Source organism: Juglans regia, chromosome 15, assembly GCF_001411555.2.
Source record: "Juglans regia cultivar Chandler chromosome 15, Walnut 2.0, whole genome shotgun sequence".
Lineage (NCBI taxonomy): Eukaryota > Viridiplantae > Streptophyta > Magnoliopsida > Fagales > Juglandaceae > Juglans > Juglans regia.
In genome coordinates, this window is record NC_049915.1 from 5,267,923 (window position 1) to 5,283,182 (window position 15,260).

Consider the following 15,260-nt stretch of genomic DNA (forward strand, 5'->3'; position numbering starts at 1 on the left):
TAAGTACAAAATGAAATTTTTAAAAATTTTTGTGGAGTTATCTTTGTATTAGGATATTTCTTAAAAAACCATATATTAAAATATCTTTTTGGAAAATTTTGGAGACACGGTGGTTTTTGAAAAAAAACCACCGCCCCAGTTCCCATGGTTTCTCTTGAGAGAAATATATTTATAGTAGTAGAATGTGCACGTGTTATATAAATTTTTTTAAAAAATTAAATAAATATAGAATTTACATACAAATGATAATAATTTAATAATAAATATCGTACTTTTTCAAAATAATAATACAGTACTTAGGGATTTTATGACTATATTTAATATTATTCTTTTAGCAAATTAATGTATAACTGAGATGGCAACTTCCCATTGGGTGTACTCGTGTAAAGCTAGCTACGCCTAGCCCTTACATCACGGCAACGACGGACACTTTCTTTTTCTCAATCTTCGTATGTTCACGCGGCTGAAGCGATCCTCCATTTTAGGAACCATTAGAAAAAAATCAACAAGTAAGACACGGTCGCCAAAGTGGGTCCCCGCGCGTGCCGTCGTCTCTTTCTTCTTGCCATCGTCGGAGACAAAGTCTCCCCAATAAATTCTTATATATATATATGTATGTATGTATATCATCTTCTTCATTGCTTCGGAGTCATGGCGCCAAACGAGAGACAATTCTGTGACCATTTTCTGCTGCTTAAGCCAGAAGAGGCGAGCTTCTATGATCTTGTTCGCTTTCTCCTTTTCTCCGACTACTCAGAAACAAGTGGATTCCTCGACTTCACGGAATCTCTAGAGGCAGATTTTTGGCGCCGATGGTACATCTTCAACTCCCTTCTCGTGCAGAAACTACTCCTTCTCTATGGAAAACCTCTGGTTCTGATAGGGAATATGCTGGAGCTGTGGCTGAATCTTCTCTTAAGAAACGGAGGATTTCTCAAGCTGTTTTTTAAGTTCTTTACAGGTTTTAATTTTACATTATTCTTTTCCTATTTTATATAGTTCTATGAATCATTAATGGATTAAACAGTACTACTGATTTGCTAAATTCCTGAAACTGATCATGGGTTGGATTAATTTATGCAGGAGAGGTGGTGCTGCCTGATCCATCATCGGCAACGTTCACATCTGTGGTGGGATGTCTTGATGGAAGAGTGGAGTTAGACAAAAGCATTAGACAAGATGATCACATAAAATATAATGCTTCGCTTGCAATGATGGCTTCCAAATTGTCATACGAAAATGCAGAATTTGTTCATACCATAATCAGAGATCACTGGAACGTACGTATAATATTATATTAATATGAAAAAATATACATATGTTTAAGTTAATTTCTCCTTATATGATGATGATGATTCTCTCTCTCTCTCTCTCCAATTTTTGCTCAGATGGAATACTTAGGGTTCTACAACTTCTGGAATGGTACGTATCTGGTACACTATGCCTTCTCATTCTGTTTCACTCTAAATTCCTGCCCGTTTCAGCCCGTTTCATCCATTCCGGCCATTTTTCAAGCCCTATTCCGTTTCAGACTGTTTTAATGGCTGTTTTGTAAACCTTATGCTTGGATGTCAATTTTGTAAATTTTAAATCTAAAAAGTATTTAATTAACTCAAGAATATAAAATGCATTTATATAATTTTAATTTTTTTTATTTTAAATATGTCCTCTCATTCTCTTTTTTTTTTTAAATATCATTATTTTTAAAAAATTCTCTGTTCTTTTTTTTTTCATTTTTTTTTTGTCTCAATTAAAGTTTATGACTTTTTCAACATATATCGATTTTATAAATCGTCAATTCTTCCACATATATACACACATGCGTGATATACACTTACATATACATGTATTTATTTTATTAGTTGATAGTTTATGTATACATATAAATATTCTGTTCCAATACTTAAACCGTAATGATCATTGAAACGAAATTTAAAATATTGCAGTTGCACACCCTAGGACTGTATCTAGCATTACTCATTTTCGCCCTATGATTGTATCTAGCATTACTAATTTAAACCGGAATACATTAGTTTTGATGCAATAATACAATAGTATTTCTCTTCTTTTTGGGGAATTTAGAAAACGTACAGGTCTAAAAATAAAATGGTTGACAGATTTTCGAGGACAACCTTCAACTCAAACTATCATGTTCCAAGATACAAAGAATAACCCTAACCTAATCGTGGTTGGGTTTAGTGGCACCCATCCATTCGATCCAATTGCAATTGGGATAGATGTGGACTTGTCATGGATTGAGCTTGAAGGCGTGGGAAAGGCCCATAGTGGCTTTATGAAAGCTCTAGGCTTGCAGAAGGACAAAGGCTGGCCAAAAGAAATAGAGAAAAGAAGTGATCCCCAACAACAATTTGCTTACTATGAAATAAGAAGCAAGCTAAGAGAAATATTGCAGAAGAACGAGAGCGCTAAATTCATAATAACAGGACACAGCTTGGGTGGGGCATTGGCAATTCTGTTTGTGACCATTCTAGCCATGCATGAGGAGGCATGGTTGTTAGAAAAGTTGGAGGGAGTGTATACATTTGGGCAACCAAGGGTTGGCAACAAGCAGTTCGGGGATTACATGAATCAAAAGTTGAATGAGAATAATGTGAGGTATCTGAGATATGTTTACTGCAATGACTTGGTGCCTAGGGTCCCTTATGACGATGACAGTATATTCTTTGAGCACTTCTCTCCTGTCCTCTACTACAATGTGTACTACAACGAAAAGGTCAGTATTAGTACTATCACTTTCTTAATCATATTTAACTCTTTGAAATAGTCACATTATCCTTTGCCACTAGTAACCGAAAAAGTTTATATTCAAAATTACTATAGAATCAATTGTGCATCGTGCAGGTGCACAACTAATCATATATATAATATTTAACCATTTTTTTCTATTAAATAGTTGAGACTTTCACACATATCGTTTACCGAAATATGAAAAGTTAGTAAAAGTGAATGTGCTAAAGTGATAACATCTTAAACATTTAGTATGAAAGTAATTGGGAATGTAATTACAAAATAAGGTAGCATACTTAGGAATTCTAGGAGATCATTATCTCTTTCACTCTCTTTCAAGCATATAAAAAAGTAAAATTTTAGATGTGGAACAATAGAACTAACAAACTGCATCCTTAATTTTGGAATCCAGGTTTTATGGGAGGAGCCAAATAAGAACTACTTCTCACTATTATGGGTAATACCTAAGTACCTAAATGCAGTTTTGGAGCTGATCCGAAGTTTCATAATCCCATATATCAAAGGTTCAGACTACAAAGAAAGTTGGTTGATGAAAATGTTTAGAGTGTTCGGATTGATAATTCCCGGATTAGCAGCACATAGTCCTCAAGATTATGTTAACGTCACTCGATTGGGATCCTTACCTTTAGACCTCCAGAACTCACATGGGCATAGAAATTCTAAAGTTGGTTTACCAAAGAAATCCCAATAGCTTATATAAAGGCTTTCGAGTTTCTTTGAGGGCAACCAGCAACTCTTTTCACGATTTAAATTGTAATGTCATTTTCTTTTTTCCACTTTGTTTAGAGAGACAAGAAATACATCTATCAAAATAATTGACTTGTGAACTATATATTTTCCTTTAGGAGCATTTCATGAATCAAGATCAAGCATTATATATAGTCACCATGTCTATAACTTGCAAGAATTGTATTATAGATCACAGACGAATCATTGTACTTATAACTCAAGAAATATAAGGCCAAGCAGTGGGTGTAACGCCCCGATCCTGAAGGTCCGGAGTGTTAATTCTTAATACCTAAAATTAGGTTAAATAATACTACTATAAAATCCAGAAAAATCCCATAAAATATTAATCCATTTAATCAATCCAAATATCTAAGTTCTTCCACGGGGACAATAAAGAAAATCTCAATAACATAAATTAAAAACTCTCCAAAATTCGAAATTATCCTTCACTCATCAAATCAAAATACCCAAAAAATAAAATATGTTTACTAACTACGACTCTCAAATAAGAACTTGTACCCTCAGACACTTATTCCACTTCGATCATCACACCTTGCTAAAACTTCCTACTCTTGTTCTCCAGCTGAACCATCAAAATTATCTGAAAAATATATGGAGATAAGATGTGAGTTATCAACAACTCAATAAGCAGAGAACATATATCAGTGTGTAAACATGAGCATTTACAGAAATCAGAATGCAGAACAAAACATTTTCATTTTCAGAGTGCGGAAGCAAAACATGTTATCAAAATATTTGAGTGGAGATTTAGGAATAATTTCATTCAAAAATATTCTTTGGCATAGCATAAATGATCATCATCATCATCAGAACATCATATCAGAACAGAGGCCATGTATAACCCCGTGGTAGGGTTGTGCATCTGCAGATAGCCAAGCAGAACATAAATCACTCTGTCACCAAGGAGTGCACTCAAAACAGAGACCACAACTATAACCCGTGGCAGGGCCATATCCACTATTATTACCCGTGGTTGGGCCGTAACCACTATTATTACACATGGTTGGTCGTATCCACAATTATAACTCATGGTTGGGTCGTATCCACTATTGTAACCCGTGGTAGGTCGTATGCCACTATTATCACCCGTGGCAAGGCCGTAACTGAATAGAGCGGAAACAGAATCAAATTCAGAATCAGAAAGTCATGCCAAAGATTTTCAGAAATCACGTTTTATCCAAACAGAGTACAGAACAAAATCTTCAAAACAGAACAAAATCATATCACAACATAATTTATGCACAAATTTCATATTCGCTCTCTTTTTCAAAATTCAGAAACAGAATGTCAAAAATAAGCTCATGTCTACACCAGTCATGATAGAAAATACTTTCTTCTTAAACAGAATCTTATGGGTAATGCAGAACAAATAACTGAGGTAGTTCAAATGTCTTTTCAAAATCAAATATGTATATTTTTCAGAAATAACATCAACTCATTTTATTTTAATGCAAAGTCTAGCATAGGAACCCAGCTTACATGGACTTAGCTTTTTCGAAATTTCCTTCAAAATGTCGAACAATAATTAATCGTCATCTATAAAATAATCACATAATTCTCGTAAATTTCCAATTAATCTTATATTTCGATATTTAATCCTAAGCTTCTAAAATAACCTATTTAATTCTTCAAAACCTAAAATTCTCATCAGTCCCAAACTATCCTCATTCTCTAAATTTCCTTAATATCAATCAACATTTAAGATAAGCACTAGTAAAAATTTCATAAAAAAATAGCTTTAATCATAATTTAAATGTTCAAAATAAAATTACACACTTACTATAAAAATAATTTGCTACAAATAGTACAAAATAAACATCCTATTTATTATTGAAAACAATTTATAAAGTTTAATACTAGGTAATATAATTATCCCAGAATATTTTAGAATAAACCATAACTATTTTTAAATAGACTAAATCATATCTAAAGTGTAAAAAAAACAACATTACACCAATATTATTTGCTCTTAAAAATAAATCTTTACTTAAATAATATGTTAAAATACTTAAGTGATTTTCTGTAATCCTAATTATATAAGAGTATACTAATACGTAATAAAAGTTTAAAAGCCCATTAATATAACATGTAGTAAAGGTTATTACGGTAATTTCATTTAATTCTTTGAAAACTAACAAAAAAACCTACGTAAATCAACATAACATGCACAGCAGGGCTTACTCACGAAGGAAATCAAGCGGCAGCGTAAGACGTAGGCGAGGGGCTAGGCAGACGACGGTGATCTCGGCGGAGCACTGGATGTGAGAGAGAGAGAGAGAGAGAGAGAGAGAGAGAGAGAGAGAGAGAGAGAGAGAGACCAACGAATGAGGAAAAAAAATGAAAGACATAGAGTAAGCCGAGAGAGTGACACAAAGGTGCTGTCGAAGGTTTACCAAAAGGGACGCAGCGGAAAAAGGAGTAGCGTGGAGTGACCGTCGGAGTTCTCTGTACCGGTGGTAACGACGTGGATACGCTGGCACCGTGTGTGGTGGCTTTGAATGACAAGTGCACCGGGTTGGGTTGCTCTGTTTTTGGTGGCTAAAACAAGGGAGTTTTCGGTTCACTATGTAGGTGGTCGTCCTCGACAATAAGGTGGAGCTGCGATCCGCGGAGTTGCAGTGTGCCCGGGTTGCGTCGATTTCGTATGGGAGCAGCGTGTATTCTGGACGGTGCAATGGCTAGGTTGAAGAAGCTAGCAGTGGCTGAAACTTGGTGGAGGGTTGACGGAGGCTGAGTCGGAGTGTGTCAATAGTGGCGGTCTGGTTTATGGGTGCAAAGTTGACGAGCGTTGAGCCGAGAACGTGGAGAGGCAGTGAACGAAAGGGAGTTATGCTTGGGTTGTGCCGCAGTGCACGGCTGTTGATGGGCGTTTCCTGGACGTGGAGGCAGTGGCTGTTCCACGGTGGTCCCGTGGTTGACAATAGGAAAACTAGCTGCTATGCTTCATGCGGTGGTGATAACGGCACTGAAGTTGGATGGTGGAAGGGGCATACAACGCACTGACGTGGTTACTATCCCCATGGCAGTGCATGTACTTTGTGGTTTAGTGTTGTTCTGCCGTGGGGTTCATGGTTTGCCAAAGGCTGGGTGGTGAGGCTACCACATGGTGGTTTAAGTTGTGCAAAGAGGAGCCGTGGTTGCTGTTTGTGTGGGGTGGAGAGGCTAGCGGCTTGAGCAGAAATATTTCTATTACTTGAAGCAAGTGATGTCGAGAGGTGGTATGGGAGAGATGCAGAGCGGCAATCCTAGATTTGATGGGTGAGCTTCTATGTGAGATTTTTATAAGGAAAAGCTAGTAAACCCTAGAGAAGAAAATGTGCATGACGTGAAGACGTGATTTTCATGGGTTCAGATCTTTGATCTCACGGCTTGGTGTTTGGGCATGCAAAAATTTGGGCTTTCTCTAAGAATTTTAGGCCCGAAGTCTATTTTAAAAAAAAAAACAAATAGGCTTTTCGTACATAAAAATCCATAATTTTTTAAAATAACTTCGCACTGGGCCCTGGTGTTACAGTGGGTCACCCAAACTTCCATACCTTACCTGCCCAATACTCCAAGTGAATTAATTATTAATTTAACTTTTCAAAAAGCAGGTGGGTGGCTGGGGGTATCCTACCAGCCCGCCCGCCCTACAAGAATATAAACAAAAAAATCTACATGTTTTTTCCCTTACCCTCATTTTCCCCTTCTAGTTACATCCTTCATTTCCTCCCTTTTATTCTTCATGCCTCTCTCTCCTTTTCTAAATCTCTTCTTCTTCATCTCATCCTTCTCATCATCTTCTACTTAATCTTCATGCATAGACCCAAGTCATGACGACATGAGTGTACATTGAGATCCATGGCATGACCATGAGCTTTACAAAGACCTACTACACAGCATGATGTTTAGCCTCAATAGAGTGCTAGAGACCCTTGCCCACCACTGTGGGTATCCCCATGCAGATCTAGGCTCATGATCGAGATTGTGAATTTAATATTTTATCTATGAGCAAGTGGGTTTTAATGATTAATATATTATGGCTTTTTTAATTATGTAATGGCCTAGAAGCTTAGAAGGGTTTCAATATTTGCAAGAGAGGTTTTAGATTGGTTTCATTAATAGAAATTGGATGGTGGGATGGGAAGTACATCCACTCAATCAATGGGGGCAAGTAGGCATGAGGTCAAGCTAGGATTTGCTTCATTGTCCAAATTACGTTTTTAGCAAAGATAGATACAATATTAGTCAAGTGTACTAACACTTATCACATTAAATTATATTGAGAGCGATATATTATTCCAAAGGAACAAGTTTTTCCCTCGTATCTTTTTTCTTTTGTTATAAGCAATATCAAATTAACTAACATTAAATGTACAATAGGAATGGGCAAGAGACATTAACAAATGCCTCAAAACAAACGTTATAGTGCATGAAGTCGAAAAACGAGGGGAAATGGAACTAAATGGTCAATTCGCAATTGTGGAAAAGGCTGGCTTGCTATTTTTAGTAATTTCTTTAAATATTTTTGGGTTGGATGGAAAATCTTTTTTTATGGGCCGAGAAAATTTGTGGAACAATTATAAGTGTGTATATATATATATATATATATATATTAATGGATGAGTCGAGGCCCAAAACTCAGGGAAGAGCCCATTTATTATTTTCTTTTTGTTCACTACGAAACATGGGCCAAATATTTGAAATGGGCCAAAAGCCCAAGCCCATGAGATCTTGTATTGGCCCCCAACGGCATGCATGTCCGTTCCTTCTACATGCATGTTTCTTCCTCACTTTTCTTTTTCTCTAGGGTTTCCAATCATCTATATATATACATGTATAACCTCTCTTGCATGTAGAAATTCCCCCAAGCCGCATCTTCTCCATAAATTTACCATCAAGCACTCCACAACTACACCACCCTCGGCCTCCACATTCCCTCTCCACGTTTCTACGTCCATGAAGAGCCCATCAAACACAGCAACAACTAGCAACCATTGCCCCTACACCCTCGTCTTCTTCCTCTAGAGCCTCGGGCTACCACCACACACTTTTTTTTTTCCACACAAGATTTCCTCCCCAAGCCACTTAGCCTACACGATTTCGTTCCCCAGGCCACGACCAAAACACGAGCAGGAACACTGGAAACCGCTCCCACTCCCTATGTCATGAACCACCCTGGAAACTGAACCCATGCACCCAAACCAACCTTCCCGCACCACCTTAAGGGACGTCCACTTCCAAGAACCACTACGCCGCAGCAACCCACACACCCATTTCACCAACAGCCCACTCAGTTGCACCTCTATAGCCCACCTCTCCTCCACATCGTGAGCCCTCCCTCCACTCAGAACCACAATGGAAACAACCGAGTTGCAGCCTTGGATCACGTCATTAGCATCGCTGCACCAGACCACCGTGAACCACCCGTCTCCATTCACTACCCAACCACTAGTTAGCCACCATGCTACTCCTTCCACTGAGACAAGATATACCTTGTTCTCATGCACCCAAAATAGAGCATCGTGCCTTTCTGTCTAACATAGCTCCTCCGCAAGCTACTCAGCCCCTCCGTCCATGGTTGCACCACCATGCAAGACCTTCATCCCTCTCGGTAAGCCCACTCTAAACCCACCCACTGTCACTTTTCATCCCTCTCCTTCACACATTGCTCTCTCTCTCTCTCTCTCTCTCTCTCTCCACCACGATCACCACTGCCCACCGCACCCCAGCGCCGTCGTGCCTCCTTCCCTTAAAGGTACATTACAACCTAAAAGCTCTTTTGGGATGAAAAGTTTAATCCAAAAAGACTAGATTTTTGTCCCAAAATATATTTTGAGACAAAAATAAAGCGTCTCAAGATCGCTCAATATCACTATCCCAAAAGGTATTTTGGGACAAAAATCACGACTTCATCCCAAAAATCATCTTTTGGGATGAAATTTTGTTGGAATATTTTATCACGTTCGAACAAAATTTTTATTCTAGGACGATTGAATTTCGTCTCAGGAAGTCATTCGAAAGTCCAAAAAACAGTTTGAACAATATGTCTGTTCGAAGGGGTACTTAAACCATAATGATCACCGAAACGAAATATAAAATATTGCAGTTGCACACCCTAGAACTATATCTAGCATTACTCATTCTCAATTTTACACGGGCGCGCTTCATTTGAGTTGAGAACAAGGTTGTTAAGTATGTTATTACATAAATCCTTATTCATCTAATTTTAAATTGGATCTAAGATTTCTGCCCATTTCTAAAAACGAAGAAATACTATTTTCTAAAATAATCAATGATGGATCATTTCACCAATCTTGCACCATTAAGGAGTCCATTCGTTTTATTTATCCTATTCTTTTAAATTTCATTTAAGGCTTTTCAGGTTGATCATAATGACACTCAAGATTCTCATTACATGCTAAGAAAACATGAGAAGATTCTTTAAGATTATGCAGTCAAGGAATCACTTGCCCTTTCTCCCTCGAAGTAAGTTTATGAGTTGCATGAGCCAATTGGTAAAATTAGTTGGAAAACAAGTTTTGGGAAATTAGAAAATACTTTGTACTAAGTGAATAGAAATCCTCTCCAATTATAGAGAGAATTAGATACATCATGTGAGTTTTACAACATTTAATGTTATTCATATATGATTTTTGGACAACATGGACCCCACATAGGCATTTAATATTGTGTCTATTTCCTTATCCGATGGACTCTCTAATTCGATCAAACAATTGAAAAATATCTCAACTAGTATTATAAGTATGCTTTCTATTGCCTCCCCATGTGAAACGTAGAGCTCAAACTTGAAATTTTGTACTTAAATTATGTGTTTTGGGACAATCAAATAACAACTATGACAAACTTATTGCCTAATTTAAACCGAAAAACATTAGTTTTGATGCAATAATACAATAGTATTTCTCTTCTTTTTGGGAAATTTAGAAAACATATAGGTCTAAAAATAAAATGGTTGATAGATTTTCGAGGACGACCTTCAACTCAAGCTATCATGTTCCAAGATACAAAGAATAACCCTAACCTAATTGTGGTTGGGTTTAGGGGCACTGATCCATTTGATCCAATTGCAATTGGGATAGATGTGGACTTATCATGGATTGAGCTTGAAGGCGTGGGAAACGCCCATAGTGGCTTTATGACTGCTCTAGGCTTGCAGATGGACAAAGGCTGGCCAAAAGAAATAGAGAAAGGAAGTGATCCTATAACGCTCGATCCTATATTTTTAGAGATAAATTACGGATAATTTTATTAGGCTCAATAAATGAGCAAAAGCTCATAAAAGAGTTTATTGAATAGTTATCGTTTATTTAAACCTTGACTTAAGGCTCCTTTTTTTTATTTTATTTTTAAAAAAAAAACTCCAAACGCCTTAGTGTTAGACTCCAAACACTATTAACATTCTAGATTCATCTTCATAATAAAACCCCTAACTGATTTTCCTCCCTGAATTTCAAGCCATGCACGTCTCTCTCCGTTAGTCACACATGCATGTCACTACATCTATTTAGAGACTTCATGCACAGCCTTGCACATACTGCCTTTCATGCATCCTAGGGTTTTCAGAATCGAAACCAGCCCCTCTCGTCCTGAGACCATCACGTCCACCATGAATACCAAAAATAGCCATGTTTTCTACTCAATCCTCCACCGACCACTACAAGAGTCAGATCACCTCACTGCAGCCACAGAACCTGCCGACAAGGCTATCTGTTTCGGTTTAAATCGGTTTTCAAAATATGAAAATTAGTACAAAACTGGCTTATGACCGATTTCAATTCTTAAGAACCGGTACCAGACTGAACCCACTAGTTCAAATCAGTCCAATTCAACCAGTTTTCCATTTTTTTTTACACCCCGAGTCTCGACTTATTAGCCATTTTCGTTGTGTTGTGTACTATAAATTTTACCCTATAATCTTTACAAATTCATGTCTTATTTTGTTTTACCTAGACAATCTTTTTAGGAGATATCAGGTCTAGCAGTTGGAAGTTTGAACCCCTAACCATGGATAGTATCGGGAACCATTGATTTTGTCATTCGGAAAGGCCATTGATTACAAACCCATAAGTCACAAGAAAAAGAGAAGGTTTGACTTCTCTCTAGAAAAAAACTCATCCTTATCTCCATGATAGCCTTCGCCGGAGAGGAGGGTGAAAGTCAGGACTCTACCCTCCTTTCCATTTCCTTGTGTTGTTCCTTTCCATTTCCGCTACCTAGGTGTGAATATGCTTTCATGGTGGTTTTTTTTTCCTCTTCCTTCTACCATTTCAGTTTTTCTCAGATCTATCACACTCCGACCACCATCAGTCAACATGTGCCCCACCACACCACTCCTTAGTCGCCAATCTACCAAGACAACCCGGAATCGCACCAAAAAGGTCGATGCGTGGCCCCCACGCAAGGCTTGTTTCCATGCGTGAGCTCCACAAACCGCCTCATCCCGACACCTCGACAGACAACACGCACGGTACCAGTGGATCCCCCACCTCTCGATCTTTCAGATCGGACCCACCTCACCTCCAAACCACTGATGTGTGGCCCACACGCGGCAATACAGAGGCACGAGAAGACTGTTGTTTTGCCGCAGATCTATCATCCTGATATCGATTTTCCTACTATATTATCACTTTTCCTAAACGATTATCTTGAAAAATGGACTAAGGGTCTCTCTAAAAACTATCTCAAGACAACAGACTGCAGTGCACCCGTTTACACTGCCTCCAGCGGTAGCTTACCAATAGACTGTCTTTTACGACAAAGAGTAAGGATAGGGACCAAGAAATTAGTACCAGAACCCTTTTTTTCACCACATTTGCATTGTGGTTATTGTAATGAGGTATTTGTTGGAGATCCCCACCCCCTCATCATCTATCATTTTTCTAATATTAATGAAGTTCACTTGCTTGCTTAGGACAAAAAAAAAAAAAAGTAACTAATAAAACGTGAAGGAAAAAACTACTTTACCTCCCAATTTGACCGCTCAAGTTAACCACTTGAAAAAAATTTTATTATTATTATTTTTTTTCACTTAGTGATTAAGGAAGTAATTTTAAATATATTGGTGTATTTTTTTAAAAAAAAATTATTTAAATATATTAAAAAAATGTGAATAGAAAAATGAATTTAAAAAAAATGTAAAAGTAAGTAGCAGTCAAAGTGAGCGAGCTACTTTTGGACGACAGAGTAGCCCAACTCAAACGTTAAAACCAAAAAGCTAGTCAAAAGTAATTTTTAAGACATTAGTGATATATCAATCTCTCTAATTGAAAGCACCAAATAATGGGGATGAGAACCACCCAAATGGGGTGGCTTGAGTGGCCCAGCAACTCAAGGAGTGAACGGATCACAAAATGGGGTTAAATGGGCAATCACTTCTTTCCTTTTTGGTTTTTTTTTTTTTTTTCCTGCATTATAATCACATCAGCATAGTTGGGACCAAATTACATAATCTCAAATCGAAGAAAAGTAAGAAAGTACACAAAGGCAACATTGCCCTTTTTTTATACAAAAATAAAAGGTCCATTAATGACTCATTCGTTTTTACAAATAAGATGAATTAAGATAATGATTAAAATTTAAATAAAATATTATTAAAATATATTTTTTTAATATTATTTTTATTTTAAATTTTAAAAAAGTAAAATTATTTATTTAATTTGTATGAAAATTTAAAAAAATTATAATGATGAGATGAGTGACTTGAAATGAATTGTAAAAACAAACAATACCTAAATCTTAGCATTTGGAGGAACTTCGAAAACTAATGTATAGATCTTAATAATGCAACATCTCCATTTGTCCCACAAGCTATCAAGGTGAAAGGGGAACCCCCAAAAGGAATAATCTAAGGTTGATTTATTTACATACATTACATATATGTGTTCCTAACCATTGAATCCACAAGAATACTGCAATTGGAATCTCAAATCTTATCAGGAACCTTGGTGGAAGAACTGGTGCTTTAGTGCACAACAAATACTAAGCTGACACCAAATCAGTGTCAAAATAATACTGTTTTTTTGCTCTGCTGTACAGCATCAATCATGTACTTGCCCCCCCCTCATTTCCCATTCAACTCTAATCTGATAAAAAATAGAACATAAGTTGGAGAGCATAGGACAATCAATGTACAGGAACAATTTTCCATTCATATAAAATAGTGTAACATCAAATAGCAGTCTTTTCTGCAAGATTATTCCCAATGAGTTATAACTCAAGACACATTCCATACTGTTGAACCCATTATTGGTGAATTTGGAGAATGAAGTTGTGCATTCAAATGCTCCTACTTTCAATTGCAATGTTCAGATGCATTTCAAATAACAAAGCTACAGAAAAGTAATAAGGGATGTAATAAGCACCCTCCACTAACTATTGAATCTGTGGTTATCAGTTTTACACTGATGAATAAAAGTAAAGCTAAGTAATCATCTAGCTCATTTTCAGCTTTTTTGGTAGTATAGATATGTCTTTGAAGAGTATTCCATGGAAGAAACTCCAGCAGAAAGGACGTCTCTGACATGAGAAATTTAATAGGGATCAAAATATGAACCAGTGAGTTCTACAGAGAAGGTACCTGCTATTATTGGTCAATCGTAATAATAGATGGTTGGATGAGGCCTTAGAAAGAATGGCAGGTGAAACAACCACTCAAGGAGCCTATCTGACGGGTTCTGCGGAATGACAGAGCCTTATGGGAAGTCCTAGTAACTTGATTGGCCAACACTGAGCTCCTCATAAGGATTTAACAAGTCCTAGTTCCTTTTTTTATTTCACTATACTTGGATAAATTAATAAAAAGTATTCAACATACTATGGTACAAGTTTAACAAGAAGGGCTACATAAGGATTTCTTGTTAGAGGATCTCATAATATTCCATGACCCCATTAAGGTGTCATCATATTGTAGTTAAATGTCCCAACAGAATGAAGGAAATTTAAATAATAAAGTAATCAAATATTCATACCTGGAAATGCTCTTTATATCCAAAATGGAAGGTTGAGTACCCACACCTTTCTTTTTCCAATCATCAACGTTAGCTGAGCTCTTCCCTGGGAGCCGAGCTCTATGTTTCTTAGACCACCTAGTCACAATGACACGTTCATCTACCACAACATCCCTAACTTCCATTTTAGATGATGGTTGGCTATGCAGCTGCACAATAGGTGGGGAGGAGGGAGTGGAAGCAGAGAAAGAAAGCCTCCTACGTGGAGATGAGTGACTGCTACCATCATCTGGGTTGCCATGTCCCTTCTGGAAACACCCAAGGATATGTCGGTGCCTGCATCCTTGAGCCTATTGAGCTTTTCATATGTGTTTTTGAAATAGGGGAAACAAGTCAAGATCAGATATGTGAAAATACATCATGCCCCGTGGAGGAGACATTTAGACCCCAGGGCTTTGAGCCCATCTCTAAGGCCAAGCACATCCATAAGTTCAAGAAGACTTATTGATGGCTTTAGGCTAAAAGCCCCGTAGACAAATGGCTCACAACCACAATTACGAGATAAGATAACTCTGAAGAACTAGGGAAGAGGCCTAGGACTGAATATAAAAATCTTGAGTGAGATAACTCCTACAAAACAGCAGACATCTTCTATAGTTAAACAATGGATCACAAAAGATAAGCACACGGGACTAGTAACAAGAGTTAATCGCCATCATGCCACATCCTTCTATAAATAATTCGATAAAGGTAAGAAACAGATTCATTCTATTTACACTTATTCTTACACTA

At 37.2% G+C, this 15,260-nt stretch overlaps 1 protein-coding gene and 1 long non-coding RNA gene across 2 annotated transcripts; one reads left to right on the plus strand and one right to left on the minus strand.

The window, feature by feature from the left end:
* Positions 1–559: 559 nt before the first annotated feature.
* Positions 560–3,634, plus strand: LOC109018741 (triacylglycerol lipase OBL1-like). Its single transcript, XM_019000919.2, has 5 exons — positions 560–961; positions 1,084–1,280; positions 1,389–1,422; positions 2,118–2,734; positions 3,161–3,634. Exons 1-5 carry the CDS (start codon positions 616–618, stop codon positions 3,458–3,460), a joined length of 1,494 nt encoding a protein of 497 aa, XP_018856464.1. The 5' UTR covers positions 560–615; the 3' UTR covers positions 3,461–3,634.
* A 9,636-nt stretch (positions 3,635–13,270) lies between these two features.
* Positions 13,271–14,138, minus strand: LOC118344740. The gene is made up of 2 exons (XR_004798491.1): positions 14,099–14,138; positions 13,271–13,604 (listed from the first exon to the last, which is right to left on the minus strand). It is a non-coding gene; the product is annotated as an uncharacterized LOC118344740 (long non-coding RNA).
* Between the last annotated feature and the right edge of the window lie 1,122 nt (positions 14,139–15,260).

Bases quoted from the DNA above. Each gene is read 5' to 3' on its own strand.
- LOC109018741 (XM_019000919.2), top strand. From the start codon at position 616: ATGTATGTATATCATCTTCTTCATTGCTTCGGAGTCATGGCGCCAAAC. The intron at 1,423-2,117 runs GTACGTATCTGG...AATGGTTGACAG, and splicing joins GTTCTACAACTTCTGGAATG to ATTTTCGAGGACAACCTTCA. The intron at 2,735-3,160 runs GTCAGTATTAGT...TTTGGAATCCAG, and splicing joins ATGTGTACTACAACGAAAAG to GTTTTATGGGAGGAGCCAAA.